Source organism: Astatotilapia calliptera, chromosome 16 (genome assembly GCF_964374335.1).
Source record: "Astatotilapia calliptera chromosome 16, fAstCal68.1, whole genome shotgun sequence".
Lineage (NCBI taxonomy): Eukaryota > Metazoa > Chordata > Actinopteri > Cichliformes > Cichlidae > Astatotilapia > Astatotilapia calliptera.
In genome coordinates, this window is record NC_137437.1 from 2,232,356 (window position 1) to 2,250,477 (window position 18,122).

The window sequence follows — 18,122 nt, forward strand, 5'->3', positions numbered from 1 at the left end:
CAGGAGAAGTATTCGGACGAATGCTTGAAGCCCCGCAAGGGCTATTGGAAGTATTAAATACACTGAAGACCGTAAAGGACAAAATGACCAAAAGCATGGCAGAAGAGGAGAGCGACAAAGATTCATCTACCACAGAGGAGGAAGAAGATGACGAAGATAACGACAGAGGAGGAGTCGCGTCAGAACCAAGTATAGCCAGGAATCTTAGGTCAAGACAGGTGAAGAAAGAGCAGGGACAGAGGAGGCCTATTTTTAAGAGTTCAAAAGGCAAGGGAAAATTGGGACAGTGTAAAACTGTGACCAAAGCAGAAAAAGCTGCGGGTACTCATTATAATTTGCCTTTAGTGGCTGGTGCAAAAAATGAACCAGTGTACCGCGCATACAAAGTAAGAGATTTGGAGGCATTGGTTAAACAGCTTCCACCTATAACTGGGGGAGGAGCAAGGTGGTTGCGTGAATTAGGCAGACTAACAGAAGGAGAGGAGCTTGCGATTGGCGATTTTCGCGCCATTTCTGCGCGGTGTATGCTCGGTGGTGGGCTAGCAGATGTAGAGGCTATAGCTCGCACAACTCGCCATGCAAATGATTTGCCTTACCATGAAGTGCAATGTGCTTTGTCTGACGCAGTCCGTGAAAAGTACCCAACCCCTAATACAGGAGCCATACCTAAAATAATTTGGGACCCCCAAAACACACCTAGAGAGTTTTTAGAAAAAGCCAGAGATCAGTGGTTGTTAGAAACAGGTACCCATCCGGGTAGAGAAGGTGAACATCGGGCATGGTTTCGCTCAGCGGTGCTGGCAGGGCTGCCAAACCAGGTCACAGAAGATCTACAGAAAAACCCAGATTTTGCCGTAGCAGATTCGGTGCAGTGGGAAAGACACGTCTCACATCGTTTGCAGCTGGAGCAGGACAGGGCGAACAAGCAGAAAAAAGAGTTGGAGGAGGCACAAGCGTCTCTACTCAAACTACAGTTGGTGGAGGCCAGAAACAAAGCCAGCGAAAAGAAAAAAGAGGAAAAAGAAAAAACAGAAAAAATTATGATAGTTGCGACCCAGCCTGGTCCTGGGCCTGAATGGCCAGATAGTGGCCCGGGTCCCTGCACTAATGACGGATGGCCCGCCAATGCACCAAGGCAGAACCAACCCACAGGGAATTGGGGAACCGGTGGATCGTACAGAGGGCGTGGTGGCTCAGCGGGGGGAGTACAAAGAGCTCGTGACACGGGGAATCTCAGCAGTGTGCCTTGGAATGTCTGTTGGAGGTGTGGAGCAGAGGGTCATTGGAACAGAAATTGCCCAGAACGTCGTCAGAACAATGAAAGAAGAGGCTACCAATCCCAGGCACGTGGAGCTCCGAGAGCAAGAGATGGCTCTAGGGGAGCATATCAGGCCCCAAACCCGAGTGCAGCACCAGCCACGCAGTATCCAGTGGCTGACTGGAGGGAGGACCAGTACTGAAGGGACCCGGAGGGACCAAACAGTAGGGTGCTGGCAGATCCCATGCTGTTAATGACTATAGAAGGGACAGAATTGCCCTTCTTGGTAGACACTGGAGCAACATATTCAACCTTGAGAGCAGCACCAGACAGTGCAACGTTGTCCTGCCACACAGTGAACGTGGTGGGTTTTTCCGGGATCCCGACAACTCTGCCAGTGACTGACCCAGCTTTGACAAAGCTGGGCAAGCAGACTTTGAAACACAACTATGTGGTGTCATCGCAAGCGCCAGTAAATCTTATGGGCAGGGACCTGCTCGTGAAGTTGGGCGCCACAATCACATGTACAGCAGATGGATTATCTGTGACTCTGCCAGGGGGCCAGCATTTTCCGTGCCTGGGAACAAGTTCAAAGACTCAATATCTGCTTCAAGACTGTGAAAGAGCAAAAGTCAATATCTACTGGGGGAGACTAGTGAAAGAGGATGTTCTGAGGCAATTTCAGCTGTGGAGACCCTGGATAATGAGCTTGGCAGTTTACTCCCCTCCGCGCGACCCTTACCACGTTACCCTGTTTTATGATAAAGAGAATGACGACACCTATCGTGAATTATTTCAATCTGATCTTGAAGGTCAGACGTGGAATGTGCAAACACATGACATCTACATCGGACCAGAAGGTGTAGCCGCGGCTGTGAAATTAACTGATGAACAACTGCTTTGGTACAATGTGGAAGAAAATTCAACCCCTCACATTACATTGGCGGTCCACCAAGGTCATGGTGCAGGTGATCTAGGTCCAATGGTCAGGCGAGCACTGGACGACACAGGGTGGCAAAGAACCCAAATTCCTAACTTATCTTATGCTCCAAATTGTAAAACCTATCGCATAACTTGTGCCTGTGAGGATATAGTGATCTTGGAACATAAAGAAATTTCAAAAACACATGGTGAGGAGTGTGTAGATCATCCTCACGCAGTTGCTGGACTGTCGAATCTGCCTGACAGTCTATGGTCAAAAGGGCCCACGGATGTTGGCCTAGCTAAGTGTCCTCCTGTCTTGTTCCAGCTCAAGTCACACACACCAATTAATAGACCACAGTATAAACACAAGCCTGAAGCAGAGGCAGGAATTACAGAAACAATAGAAGGCCTGCTAAGGGCCGGGGTGTTAGAGCCCTCTCACTCACTGTGGAACACACCAATTCTACCAGTGGAGAAACATGGAACAGGAAAATACCGTATGGCACATGATTTGAGAGCCATTAATGAAATATTGCTCTCTACTACTGCACCGGTACCAAATCCGTACACAGCTTTATCAGCTATCACATGTGACCAAAAGTGGTTCACATGCATTGACCTGGCAAATGCATTCTTTTGTCTTCCTCTGCATGAGTCACTCAGAGACATTTTTTCATTCACATACAGAGGCCAACAACTCAGATACACACGTTTGCCACAAGGCTTTGCACTTTCTCCAGGCATTTTCAATCAGGTGCTTAAAGAAGCCCTGTCGTCATGTAATTTGCCTAATGATTGTACATTAATACAATATGTTGATGATCTTCTCATTGCAGCCCCGTCAGCAGCGGATTGTACAGCGGCATCGTTCGTTGTGTTGAATAGGTTGGCGGAATGTGGCTTTAAAGTAAGTAAAGACAAGCTGCAGTTGGTTCGCCCTGAAGTGACCTTTTTGGGCCGGGTAATCGCACACAAATCAGTGGGTTTGATGAACACACACAGAGACCAAATTTTGACACACCCAAAACCGCGAACTGTGAGAGAAATGCTTTCTTTTCTTGGTTTAACAGGTTACAGCAGGCAGTTCATTCCGGATTATGCAGGAAAAACTGCCCCTTTAAGGGGCCTAATGAAGCAAGTTGGTGTTCGAAACTTTAAGGCTGAGTTGCCTTGGACGCCTGAAGCTGAAGCCGCATTTATTAGGGTAAAACAGGATTTGTCAAGGGCCTCAGATTTAGCCACACCCAATTATGACGAGCCATTCTATTTAGATGTTTCTGAAACAAACTCAATTGTAAATGGAGTGTTGTTTCAGAAAAAAGGGGGGGGTAGAGAGGTGCTCATGTATGTTAGTGTAAAACTACATCCAACAGAAGCAAAGCATCCTACATGCACACAACATGCAGCAGGGGTTGCTAGAATTATCCAAAAAACAGCACATGTAGTGAGAGAACACCCACTAAAAATACTCACTACACATAGCATAGTGGCATACGTAAATTCACAAGCATTTTGTATGTCACCACGGGCACAACAGAGACTGAGCAAAGTCTTAGAGGCCCCAAATTTGACATTCACACATGAAGGAATTAACATGGCAGATTTAATGGGTGTAGGGGAACCACATGACTGCGCCAAAAGAGCACAGATCGAGGAAAAGATTAGAGAGGACCTGAAGGCCGAACCCATACCGGGAGCTGAGGACTGGTTCACCGATGGATGTTGCCACCGAGACGAAGGAGGACTGAAAGCAGGGTATGCGGTGGTCTGCAGAGTAGAAGGAGATTATCAGGTCAGAGAGTCAGGAAGGATTGAGGGAAAGCAGTCGGCCCAGAGAGCTGAAGTGATAGCCTTAGCTCGAGCTTTGAGACTAGCCAAGAACAGGAGAGTGAACATCTACACCGATTCGGCATATGCGTTTGGAGCAGCGCATGTGGAGCTGCCTCAGTGGAAAAGAGCAGGATTCAGAACAGCAACCAATGCACCTATCTCCCACAAACATGAAATGGAGGAACTGGAAAAGGCCTTGGCTGACCCAGAGGAGGTGAGCATTATAAAATGCAAAGCTCACTCCCAAGGAACCAGTATGGTGGAAAAAGGAAACCAGAGAGCAGACGAAGCCGCAAAGGAGGCCGCAGGCTACAAAGGACAGAGACAAATGATACAGGTAACATCAGAAGAAGAGATACCTGTTGACCTGATTGAGGAAGTTAAACGGGCCCAGGAGGAGGCATCCCCAGAGGAAAAGGGGGTGTGGAAAAACAAAGGAGCCTGGCAGGATGGACATTTGTGGAGGGGGCCAGACGGGCGCCCCGTGCTGACAGCCAAAATGGCAGAACAGAAGGTGGATGAAGCCCACGGACTTGCCCACGTGGGGAGAGCCCAGATGGAAAGAAATTTGTGTCATTGGTGGCATCCTGAGCTGCGAGGAATGATAAGGGAGAAGGCCAGGATGTGCTTAATCTGTGGGGCACACAATCCTAAGCCAGCAGTAAAACCGGAAGTGGGTAAGTTTCGGCCCCCTGAGAGGCCGGGAGAGGAGATTGTTATTGATTTCACTGATATGATTGATTCCGGGCCGGGCGGTGTAAGATATTTGCTAGTGTGTGTTGACGCTTTGACCGGCTGGCCAGAGGCCTGGGCTACAAAAAAGGAGGATGCTAAGACTGTCATTAAGTGTTTAATCAATTATTACATTCCCCGTCATGGGTTCCCGAAAAGAATTAGATCAGATAATGGAACCCATTTTAAAAATCAAGATTTGGAAAAAGTAGAAAAAATGTTGGGCGTCCAGCATAAATTTGGAACGGTCTATCATCCTTAGTCTCAGGGGAAAGTAGAAAGAATGAACCTAAATTTGAAAAACAAATTGGCAAAAATCTGCGCGCAAACAGGGCTAAATTGGGTCGCAGCCCTGCCGGTTGCGTTGATGACCATAAGATGTTCTGTTAATCAATCCACAGGTTTTACACCATACGAGCTGCAAACCGGGAGACAGTTTCCGGCACCTTGGACGGTGGGCTCGGGTGAACGGGACAAAAAGGGGAACCGGTCCCACGCAGACTACTGGAACGAGCTAAAGGCGCTAGTGTCCAGTTTCACGAAACAGGCGGCTTGTAAGGGGCCCACAGGAGAAGGAGAGGTCCCGGACGCGAAAACAGTGTGGCTGAGAGTCATCAAACGAAAGTGGAAGGAGCCCCGCTGGACTGGTCCATATGAGGTATCGGCTCGGACGGCGACAGCGGTCCAACTGAAGGGGAAAGGCGACACCTGGTATCATTGGACGCAGTGCGCAGCTGCGCACGAGGGCTTGGTGGGGAAGGATCAATCTCAACCCGACGCAGGTGAAATTGAGCGGCACAATAATCCCTCACACCTGTGCAACGGACCGACCGGTAGTCTACCCGGAAGGTCAAAGAAAGAGGAGCAGCCAAGGAGGAGATCGCCGCGCCAACGAAAAGGAGCGGTATCACACTGAACACCTAAAACAAGAGAGAGGCTCTGATAAAGGGCTTTGAACTTTTTACTACACCATAACATTCACATACCACCATGCCATCACAACAATTAGACACTGGTGATGAAAAAAGAGTCTCAAAAGCCATCACAATGTTCAAAATTATTATGAGTTTGATGTTAACTATGTTGCTAATCATGGCGATTTGTTTTTTGATTTGTTTGTTGCAGACCGACCCGGGAAACCAGTCTGAGCACGGAGGCCATGCCAGTCCGGCGTTGTTTCATACACCAAGTACATCACGCGTGGTCCATAGTGATTTAAGGTTGCGGGCAAGAGTGAAGCGCGAGGTCTCTGGTAAAAAGGATGAGTGTCTCAGCACATATGGTGGTTTAGAATTAGATTATGTTATTGGCTCCACAACTTCCTTTACGTTTGATCTGTGTGATGTTGTTAATTGCAGGGACGTCGGCAGTGCTTGGAGGGGATACAATGTGTGGGTCTGTTGGGATTATTCAGTGAGTACGCACTGTGAGAGGGGAAATCGTCCTTATGACAGCTGGTGCCGTAAGTGGGACCAGGTAAGGGGTTACACTGGGCAAAATTGGGAACCGTTAGAATCAGGATCAGAAAACGGGCTTAAACTACAGAGGGATTTTAGCCCCTCTGGAAACGCGTTAACTTTATCATTGGGGAATTGGCATCGCAAACAATCTATGTATTTAATTTTGGGGGTGGAAATAGCGGGGGTTGATCCAAAAGGGTTAATTAAAGTTAATTTCCTAGAAAAAACTAATCGTTCTGCTTTCTTTCCAGTGACTCCAAATAAGAATGTAGATAGGATTAATTATGTTCATTACAATGTACTGAGGCTCTCTAACCTGACCAGAGACGGATTGGAGGGGCTAGCGAAGCAGATGGGTCGGTAACCAAGGCTCTGGAGGGCCTAAAGAGCCTTTCTGAAACTATGCATGATCACTCCGGTGTTGGTAATCCGTTAGAAGGCTGGCTGACCTCAGTGTTCGGACGGTGGAAGGGGGTCATCGCTTCGGTCATGTTTTCTTTGTCTATTGTGGTGGGTATTATGGTTATTTGTTGTTGTCTCATCCCTTGTGCCAGACGAATGTTCAAAAGTATGTCTGTGAGGGCAGTGGACCCTGGAGTCATTACTCCAATGTCCATGATGCCAATGATGCATGTGGAGCTGAATGTGTAGGCCAAGGAGGGACACAACTGTTTGTGACCTCTGGATTCTCCAGAGGTCAACAGAGGGAATTGTAGAATAAGGAGGGGATGTTTTTCTCATTATCATTTAATATTTTAATATGTCATTATTAGTTCCTTAGAAGTATATAACCAGCTTTGCATTAAGCATAAATTGAAGTTTTTGATCTTACATTATTCTTTGCATTACAGTGATGGTGATAACTTTAATTTGATCTTTCTTACAGGTACCAGAATAATAACATGATTTTCCATTGCAGATGTAACCATGATCATTCCATACACATTGCAGTTTGTTGCTCATTTTAGAGTTGTGCTCAAGGTAATTAAAGGTTAAAAGCTACAGCCAGCGCGAGTCTGGCTGATCTATGGAGGGCAAAGGCTTTGAGCTTGGAAGGCCGCACGCGCTTACACAGCACTTATAAGATGTCATTCTTGGTGATTTTGTGCTTAGTCATGTTTTAATATGTTTTAAGTAGAAGTAGCTGATCCAGCAATATTCATTTAATATTATATACTTGATTTAGAGCAATACACACTAATGGTCTTAATAAATGAAAGAGTCCTTGTAGTTGCCATGTTGTGTCTCAGCAGGGTACAGACGGTTCCAGGAGAAGGGGGGCAGTTAGCGTCTGCCCTCGGGAAGGAGACAATGTTATTCTTTGTGTTAAATAAAATTGTCAACATTGATTGTATTACACCTGTCACTACGCATGAGGGGGCGTTCTAATACCCTGATTTCATAAAACTATGGAAATGTGTTTTTTGAGATGAGATCTGAGACTGTCTGCATACAGTGTCCATCTCCCACGTGTGTGATCATTAAATCATCGTTTGACTCAACCCGACCGGACCAGTGTTGTTATTGTGGGTTTTTCCTCTGGTGTCCATCTCCAATATTTTTGAACCATAACACTTTCTAACAGTAACTTACACCCTGCATCTCTGCAGGAAGACAAGAACAACAATACCAGAGAAAACAGGACTGTTCCATCAGTGATCAATAATATTTGTACAAAAACTAGCTGGTATTCAAAATCAGAGTCACTAATTGTGTTGCTACCCCACACCTGAAGATGGCACTAATACAGTTAAATACATGGAATATGCAGCGTTTCATGTTTTTTTTGGTATTTGCTGATGAGCAAACTGAAAAGCCAAACAAACCGAGGCATGTACACTAAGTCACTGTTACAGCATCTTGACAGTGAAAGTGGACTCCAGATAGATGCTCTGACCTGTTTCCTGGTCATGATGGGAGACTTGACTGGTCGGATGGGAGAAACAGACAGTTTGGTGGATGGAGACACTGGTCTGTAGACGACAACACGTAGATCAGTCAGTTCATGTAGTCAATTTAGATGACCACCTGCCTTCACTGAGATCACATTTGCATACCTGACAGGTGTCGGTGTTGGCCCTTTCACATGTCTGACAGGCGAAGGGGACTGCTGACGTCCTGCCGTCACCTTGGAAACATAGGACGGCGGGGACTTGGAGGTCGGCTTTGGAGGAACCCGTGGGGGGGTTTTGTGAGCCAAATGCTGAGTGATCATTCCTTCTCCTACATGGATCTCCCTCTTAGTGGAGGCCTGGAAACTAGTCTCCACCTTCAAAAGGGGAACATTTTATATTTACTAAGAAATGAGATATGAACATGACCTTTAAACATTAATTCCACACTCTGTTTCTTTTTCATGCATTTTTTTTAGCAGTACTGTCACCATAACATGACAGTCAGGCAGAAGTACCTGAATAATACTGGGAAAAGAAATATTTACTATTTAAGAACTATGCTTTCTACTTTAATCAACTTAAACTCAGATAATTGTTCCCTAGAACACTTGGTTATCTCACCCTCTGTACTCTGCTCTGGGAAGCCGATATTTGGGATGTGGAAACAGTCTTCAGTTTCTTAGCTGGCACAGCTTCCTCACCTGCAACAACAATAAAAATGAAAGTTTAGGTTGATTAATTATGGTAAATTATCATTTAACACATATTAAAAACTGGAGTATTCAATTATTATGAGGATTATGCGTGTCCACATAAAATATTTTGACCAAACTTGACATATTTGAAGAATTAATTAAACTGTGGTGCTTACCCTGAACTAGCAATTCGGCAGTGGAGGTGGCCCGTCCGCTGTTGTTGGTGGCAGTCACAGAATATGTCCCAGAGTCCTCTGGGAAGGCTTCAGCGATCAACAAAGTATACAGGTCTCCATCTTGGAGGATCCTGAAGTCGGCCGAGCTCTGAATCTCGGCCCCTTCTCTGTAGAACTTCACAGCTGGTGTTGGGATTCCTGTCACTCGCACATCCAGCCTCACCTGGCTGCCTTGTCTCACTGTTAAACTCTGAAGTCTTTGAAGGAAATTTGGAGGCGCCGTCTCCACTGCAGAGATAGAAGATTAGCTTGATTTTAATGCTGACCTGCCCTTACCAAGCAGTAACCTAACTAAAAGCACCAAAGACTAATAAACAAAAATGAAGAGTTGTAATCTGGTAACTGCAGTTTACATCCATTTCTGTGCAGATAACAAATCTGCTATAACGACGTGATGCTGTCGTGTCAGTGTGGACCAAAAACACCTGCTATCTCATGAAAAACTGAAAAATGGAAAGAAATTGAACCAGCCTGGTACCAGAAGTGTCTCTGTGTACATAATAAAATGAGTCCTGATGTCTTTTATATTATCGTTAATAAATTAAAATCAACGATTCAGACCTCAGTGGGTTTAAGTTTGTTAATAACTTTATGCAATGATGTGCTGCAACAGCTGCATCTATGCTGAGTTTATCACTGGATTAAGTTACACGACCCCCCCCCCCCCCCCCCCCTGTTAAAGACCGGCAGGATACATTTAGACTGGCACTAACCCACAGAGAGTTTGAGGATCTCATCTAAGATTCACTTTACTGTAGCGTATAGCAACATTAATGATTTGTTTTTGGATGTATTTGTGCCTCTGTTGCTTTTGATGGTATTCCTTTATAATACTGCCATGCTGATACAGCAACGAGCAAGCAGGCAAACTGCAAACTGATAATGGAGATGATGGAGATTTGTACTAGAAAGGTAACGTATAAGAAATGAATGACTTAAATCACGTTGTTCTTGGGCTTTTGCATTTCCACGGTTTTAGAAAACTTGGCCTGTCGGACCTTGAGGTTGAGGTCTGAGAGCAAACCATTCTTTCACGAATGTTTGTAGAAGCAGCCTGAATGCTATAGGAGCCAGTGACTATGTAAGTGATTGGAACGCCTGAATTCAGTGATTTGAATGGGAAAATACTTCAGTGTATTTTTCCTGTGTTTTCCCAGGTCACCGGTGTCCCAGCCTCCCTGCTCTCACCTGTAACGAGGAGTTCAGCGGTGCTTGTGGCTTGTCCAGCTCCGTTCGTGGCTCTAACAGAAAACCTTCCGCTGTGTGCAGCCGTCACAGCAGGAATCCTCAGAACAGCGCGGCCATCGCTGAACAAGATCTGTATACCTGGCAGAGTGGTGGTGGAAAGAACCTGGCCATCGCGGAACCAGCTCACCTCGGGAACTGGAGAACCTGTGGACGACAGAACAGTCACAAATGGTCGGGTTCAACATGTGAGTCGGTTCAGTCTGGAAGCTGTCTTACCACTAATTTGAGCCTCAAACGTCGCGGCACTACCCTCAAGTGCCACGACGCTCTGTAGCGGCTGTGTGAATGTCGGTGCTTGTGTTGACATGTTGGCTGGCACCCTACACACAAATAAGACAAAGACACAGTCAGTGGACACGTCAAACAACATCAACAAATTAGTGCAGCATAAAATGAAACGTCCTTTCAAAGAATTGTTGGCATTACCCGGCAGCACATATCAGTATCACTCCACATCATGCTCAGAAGTGGACATCAGGAGTCAGTCCAGAGAGATAATAAGGTCTACTCTATAAGACTGCTCCAGTTCAGCTCAGCAGTTTTCAGCTTCTAACTATTGTTGTGAGATCTTTGTTTTTAGCTTTTTACAGTTTGGGAGAAAATTAAGGAGTCGTCTTTAACCCTGTAAGACCCAACCCATCAAAAAATAGCCAGCCATGTTTATTAACCCTCATAAACAAAATCCACAAGTGTATTTATTTTTTGCCAAATCATGTTGTGTATGATATATTTTGTTCTATATTTATTATATATTTTTATCGCATGTCATATATTGGGTGTTTTTGGCAACTTTTTGGTAACAACAATGTTAGACAAAAAAAAGAGTTTTGTCCGTAACATTTTGAAATTATGGCAAGTATTGATCATGCTGATGAGATCGAGGTCTCAGAAACTCATTATAGGGTTAAGACTTGAGATTTTCTTAGTTTAACTCACGAGTCCAGATGATTTTTAGAAATAGGCTCTAACTATTTTTGTTTATAGACATAATTCATGGTTTTTACCTTTTTATTGAATTGTCCACAGAGACAGGGCTGTAAAGCACAAATCTAAAGCTAACTTTACCTTTACATTGGAAACATGCTGTCAGTCAAACCAGCACGACTTCAGACAAGCTGTCTCTTCCAAAGTTAGTAAGATGGCTTTTACTTCAGTTTGGACATCTCAAAGGGAATCACCACTGCAGCAGAGTTTTACCCAATAATGCAGTGACAGGAGTAATACTGTAACCTTCACATATGAGTCCTATGAGTTTAAGGTGCATTGTGGGTAATATAGGTGATATGAAGAAAGACACATTTGGATGTGCAGAACAACGTTACAAGCATTACGTTCATCTATAACAGTGGTTCTCAACCCGGGGTCGATCGAACCCTAGGGGTTCGGTGAGTCGATCCCAGGGGTTCGGCAGAGCCTCCACCGTGACATGCACGGCTCATTTTGTGCACCAATAAAAAACATATCTATGTCTTGAATTTGAAAAAAATCACATTTTATTTTTCACAAAAGAGGGGTTCAGTGAATGCGCACATGAAACTGGTGGGGTTCGTTACCTCCAACAAGGTTAAAAACCACTGGTCTATAATCTGAGTGAAAAATATATTTCAGGATGAACCTTTGCATATTCTGTACCAAATACATGTCTTTATATTTCTTATCTGCAAAAATGAAGACATCTTCCTGTGTTTAGGTAACGACCACAGATGAATTAGATCATCTCCACTCAGAATGTCATACAGAGTTTGCCCACAGATACACAGCATCAGTTTTTAAATATTCAGATGTGACCACAACAAATATCTTTCAGCACTCTATGAAACTACACTATCTTTGTCTTCATTAAACTGCATCAAATATCCCACTGCTGCTCACTCCAGTAAATAAAACATATGTAAAAACACAAACAGCTGCATCTGAGGCTCTGTAGATGTTGTGTCCACAGCTTCTCTTTGATGGTTAGTGTGCTGACAGGAACTCTGCTGAGTTTATTTTAGGAGCGACATCCCCAGATGTAGTCCAGGCTCCTCAGAGTCTGGCTGATAAACCACTAGCTGATCAGGCAGATCAGAACACCAGCTTAAAACTGGGAAACTGCTCTCAGGTTTCAGTTCGTTCAGTAGACTGGGCTGTGATTTTATGATAGTTTGCTTTTCCTCAGGGTTTTTATCTAATAATTGAACTTTTTTGTAAAAAATGAAATTGTAAAATTTTACATGTTTACTTTACATATTCTTAAAGGAAAGCCACAGCAGTCGCCTCAAGGTGTTATATAGTGTGAGGCAAAGACCCTTTAATAGCAGTAAAGGCTGTATTTTACAAATGTGACTCTAGCCATTGCTATCAGCCACTTGCATTAACAGGAAGTTTGAAATGAGAAGTTTCTTAGTGCCACTTTCAGATTAATAAAGGCATCTTCCAGCCCACAGTCACAGGCATTATGTCTGAGTTCATGTTTGTAAGGGTGGCTAGCTCACTTAGCATTGCTTCGTCTTGGATTCTCATTCACGAGTGGTGGGAGAGTGGAAGCAAAACAGCTGCTGGTAGTCACCAAACGAATACTGTTGCTGATGCCTGCATTGGAAATGAACTTCTAAACTTCCCGGGCTCAAAAGGAGCCAAATTAGGCAGCTGTTACGTATGACTGCATCCTGCACGTTTCTCAGGTTTATGTCCAACCAGTGGGAAACCCAGCTGGGGGCACCAAGGGGGGCTGGTGCCAATCCCTGGACGGATCACTGCCAACAAAGAGACAAGCAGCAGTTCACACTCTTCCATGATCTTATACTTATTTCCTGAACACGTTTGCTCCAGTCTGAGAATCTTGAGCTGCTTCTGCTCAGCTGTGCTGAGAATCATTAAAGTGATGGTTGGGACCTTCAGTCAACCAATCAATTACCTATTTTAAGTGATATCGACTTTAATAGCAGGAAATTAACTAGGCAACCCCCCTCCCCCACACACACATATTTTTCAAGTAACCTATATTTGACAACAGCATAATAAAACTGAAAATTCTGTTTTTGCTGAGCCACCCCCCATGTGGCCACCCCTACGGAAAAACTCTGCAGGTGCCCCTGAACCAGGCTAGTCCCGGATCACGGCAGAAAGTTTAGGAAAAGCACTGAAACTACAGAAACTACAGAGAAAGTGTTTTTCACAGCACCACTCATCAGTCAAATATTACTCTGCTGCTTTAGGAGTGCCTCAGTATCCTTCTGAAGAAGCTAGTAGAAAGAAAAAGTCACACTTACACGAACAACATGGTAAGAATTACATTTGTTTGTCTAACCTGGCTGAATACATTTCCTATTTGAGCTTAATTTTCTTCACATTAATTATAATTAATTCTGTTTCAGGCAACATCAGAAGATGAACGTCAACGATGTGCTTTATATTATTTAGAAACTGTTCACACTATTTAATGAACTGTCAATAAATCAGTAGACTGGAGTCAGCGAGGGCAGTGAAACTTGACCTAGTTTGATTGATCAGCGACATTCCCGTCACACAGGAATTTGTCCCACTGCCTGAAGGGAAAACTTATGGATTTTGTTTGTCTTTATCAGTGTTTCATTCGTTATCAGCAGCATTCACTGGCACTGCTAAGCTCTGCCGGGCGTCTTACTGGCCCTTTTTGGTGAAACTGGCTCTGACTGGTCTTGACTGGCACTGGAGTCCTCCTGGATCTGGTCCAGGCCACCTGAGAGTTTTGTCAACTTTACAATGCACAAAGACTGACAGCTGTTGCTGTTGGAGGCATGAAATAACTCCCACTCTGGTTATTAAGGTAATTCAGCTTCAACTTAGCAACTTCAACAGTTGCTGAACTGCAGAGCTGCTTCAGTGACAGACTGCTGCATCCTCGATGCATGAAGGAGCGTTTCTGCAGGTCCTTCCTCCCTGCAGCTGTCAGACTGCACGATCAGAACTGCTCCCAACAAACACAGATGTTTACGTCAGCGCTGTAACTGCACTATCTTATCAACCGGTTCACATTATAACCTGGTTTGCCTCTTATCTGTATTTAATTTTATTTAATTTAATAACGGTACAGCAATCTGTTTTTGGTAACCACTGTCCTCGATGTAAATATGTAAGAAAAACTGTGTATGTTTCTGTCCTGTGTACTGTTTGTTGTATATGTGTCTTTCTGGCTGCTGTTACACCCAAATTTCCCCTTGTGGGAAAATTAAAGGATTATTCTATTCTATTCTATTCTATTCTAACTAGTCGAAAATCTCAAGAAAACAAAAAATGGTGAGCTTCAAATCAGAAAATAAAGAATCATTTCAACATAAAGACATCAATAATTTTATTTGAGATGTTATGATGTGTGGAATTATCTTATTGCCGTAACCATGGAGCTAAAATTCTTAATCTCACTTTGTAAGGAGAATGGGCCATTAATAGAATTAATTTTTAAATGTTTATCTATTTATTTTTTATTTAATTTCATTTCCAATTGTAAAGTTTCATTTGTTTCCTTCACGCTAAAGATGAACATTCGAATATCTGACAGTTCATTCTAATTAATCTGATCTTTTGAATACCATAAAATTTACTCTCCATCCAGAGAATCACAATGTTAATATTTATTATTTTAATAACCACATTAATAATATTATATATAAAATCATATATGTCATCATCATAAAACAGTATATATATTTTATTATTTTAATTTTTTTATTTAAAATTAGTAAATAATTAACAATTTATATTAATCATTGTGTAATAAATAACAAAAAGGACTATCATAAGCCCCTAAAAACATTATGTGAATACAAACATAAAGACATATATTTTTTACTTTTAAATGATTAACATGAGTTTTTCAACATTTTTAAACCTCTTAAGAAACATGTTCTCATCTTTATATCATGTGGAGTAATAATATCATAACAGTTATGATGTGGGACCTACTGAACAATAACAGCATGATATAGCTAAACAGATGAAATGAAACACTGAACATGCACATGATGCACATGATGTCACAGTTCAGAAACTGAGCCCGAGGCAAAGCAAGGGGAGCGTTTATAACACATTAGTTACACTCTCACCCCTCCAGAGTTCAGACTGAAACGTTCGTTTGCTGCTCAATTATAATAAGCATAAAAGCAATAATAATGTAAACAATGAATTATTATTATTTTGCAATCATTTCAGCTTTAGAAGCAGAAATAAGATGACTTGCTAATAATTCTTAGGATTATTACGTTTTCTGTGAAACCTGAGTCCTGCTTTCTATTTAACTTTCTTCATTTGTATTCATATTATATGCTTTTTATAAACAGTTAAAATAAATTACTTTCCAAAGTAAATATATTTAATGCAACAACAAAACACTTAACTCAGATTTTATGTACTTTTTAAGATTGCAAATCAATGTTCTTGGGCTGTTTCGTTATAGGACACGTCTGGAAACATCTTAAAAGCAATGACAGCGTAAATGAGCCAAATGCAAGAACCTCCACTTGAAAAATAAAACACAAGCTCAAAACATTATATTAACTAAATGATATTAAATTTATTGTAAATACATTTAATAAAACTAAAATACAAACTCGGCTCAGCTGTTGACTATTCTCAAATCTAAAATAAAAGCTTCCTTGAAGTGTTGCTGCAGTCAGTCACCACCACCCCGTGCCCGGGGGTTGGGCGCTAAAGCCAACGACTAAAAATATCACCACCTCCAACCCAACACATCTCAGTTTGATTGACAGGCACCATGTGGCACATATCTGGAGGGGCAACTGATAGCCCTGCTGCTGATTCCCTTAAAAAGCCATCAGCCACTCAGCTGGGATCCAATCTGATGTTCTCAGCGGCTATTCTGGGATGCCCTGCTCTAACCTTCAGCTAAAAAAATATAAAAAGATCACTTTGTCTGGTTCTCCGTTGGAGCTCATTATTCACAACAGTTTAAAAAACTTTAAAGACACTTACTTGTCTGGACAAGGATGCCTGGGAAGCCCAGATTTGGGCGCTCAGCAGGAAATCTAAAATCTTTATCCAGAAAACGGAGTCAGAAAATCCAAAAGGGGAACAGTTGAGCCTCAAAGGAACCCCAAAGAAAAAAACAAAACTACAGGCCTACGCCGCCGTGTAGTTTTGTAGTTTTCCTCGTAACAGCAGTCCCTCCAGCCGAGGCGTCCAGGCTGGGAACGCTGACTCTGCTCAGGGCAGCTGGTCGGCCGAGTGAGGCCTTTATACTGCTGTGACATCACACAGGGCACCACATGACATTGGTCAGCTCTGTACAGCAATGCAGGGGATTGTGGGAGGAAAGGCAGACATTTTGTGCAACTCGTCACACCTGTCAGCTGCTTTACTCAAGGCAGCCTCTTCCTCACTGTATGTGCTTCAAAGAATCAGGAGATTTGTTTGAAAGTTGAGGTGTTACCAAAGTCATCGATAAACTCAATCTGATCATCTGATCAATGCCAACCTTCCACGTTTCTCTGCAGATAGGGTGGGGGCTCATCTGATGGTGACTCAGTAGTATAATACAACGTTTGCTCTTTTATCTCTCGCTAACAAACACCTGGATGTTGATTTTTCTTATCACTATGTGAATGTATTAATGTACTCCACAATCAGTTGAAGAGGCTTTTCAAATGTATTGTATTGATTTTATCTTTGATGTTAAGAATCTCCACCTGCCTAATAGAGTTATTAACCTGGTGTTAAAACTGAGTCTAAAACCTGCTAACGACTAGGATCACAGAGTGAATTTCTTCTTTTTTGTTTCTCATAAGTGAAAGTGAAAATGGTCCGAGTGCGAAGATGCAGATTAGGCTGAAGGGACAGACGACTTTACAAACTAAGAAAAAACTGACTTAAGTAAGTTAGTTGTACAAGTAAACTTGCCAGGTTACTATTGGCAATATTGGCGATTGTTGAGACTTGTGTATTGATTGTTAGCTGTCTGAAAATAATATTTAGTACATGTAGATCAGCGGTCCCCAACCTTTTTTGCACCACGGACCGGTTTATGCCCGACGATATTTTTTGCACGACGGATAAATACAACAAAATAAAACTAGTACCGGTACCGAAAAAAGTAGATTTATTCATAACACACGTGAAAAGACCCAGGAAAACCGAGTTAACGATAAAAACGATAACAAAATAACACTAAAAACCGATAAAAACCCTGAAAACCATACATTTCACACCCGAGCCTCAACTCTCGCGGCCCGGTACCAAACGACTCACTGACCGGTACCGGTCTGTGGCCCGGGGGTTGGGGACCGCTGATGTAGATGATTCCTCCTCTAAAAAAACCTCAAACAAAAAAATAAGTCATTTGTAAAAAATAGCAAACATGCAAACCACAAAGTCAGTCCTATCCACTCTCAGGTCTAGAGTAAATAACTGATTTATTGTCATTTTTAATGTGGATCCAGAGCCTCCTTTGTTGAATCTGGTAGAGCTTCGGACTACGTCCAACATTTTACTGAAAGTTCTGCAAGTAAGAAACAAGAGTTAGAATCAAAATACTGTTGACAAGTTGTAACACTGTTTTGTATCTTTTATTTAGTACTGTGCAATTTTCATCCAGTATCAAACACACTCTTGACATTCTATCACTACACGGCAAGTTCTTGTTACATTTCTCTATAGCTCACCACTTTATATACAGGGAGTGCAGAATTATTAGGCAAATGAGTATTTTGTCCACATCATCCTCTTCATGCATGTTGTCTTACTCCAAGCTGTATAGGCTCGAAAGCCTACTACCAATTAAGCATATTAGGTGATGATACAAAATGGCGCCGGTGAGGTCGGCTGCCGTGCTGGATGCTCTGCCCTAACTTCTCCACTTTTTGCAGTTTTTC

At 42.9% G+C, this 18,122-nt stretch overlaps 2 protein-coding genes across 2 annotated transcripts in view; one reads left to right on the top strand and one right to left on the bottom strand.

Moving 5' to 3' along the window:
* The window catches only part of ttn.2 (titin, tandem duplicate 2), a 228,147-nt gene extending 211,680 nt beyond the window's left edge, over positions 1 to 16,467 (bottom strand). Inside the window, exons 1-7 of the mRNA XM_080290745.1 lie at positions 16,228 to 16,467; positions 10,495 to 10,598; positions 10,219 to 10,422; positions 8,971 to 9,258; positions 8,721 to 8,800; positions 8,262 to 8,473; positions 8,102 to 8,177 (exon numbers count right to left, since the gene is read on the bottom strand). Coding sequence (XP_080146871.1) covers positions 8,102 to 8,177; positions 8,262 to 8,473; positions 8,721 to 8,800; positions 8,971 to 9,258; positions 10,219 to 10,422; positions 10,495 to 10,585 — 951 coding nt within the window. The 5' untranslated portion in view covers positions 10,586 to 10,598; positions 16,228 to 16,467. The remainder of the gene's footprint in view (positions 1 to 8,101; positions 8,178 to 8,261; positions 8,474 to 8,720; positions 8,801 to 8,970; positions 9,259 to 10,218; positions 10,423 to 10,494; positions 10,599 to 16,227) is intronic.
* On the top strand, positions 3,566 to 5,793 carry LOC145421029 (uncharacterized). The gene is made up of 2 exons (XM_080290744.1): positions 3,566 to 4,689; positions 5,146 to 5,793. Exons 1-2 carry the CDS (start codon positions 3,699 to 3,701, stop codon positions 5,658 to 5,660), a joined length of 1,506 nt encoding a protein of 501 aa, XP_080146870.1. The 5' UTR covers positions 3,566 to 3,698; the 3' UTR covers positions 5,661 to 5,793.
* Positions 16,468 to 18,122: the final 1,655 nt, after the last annotated feature.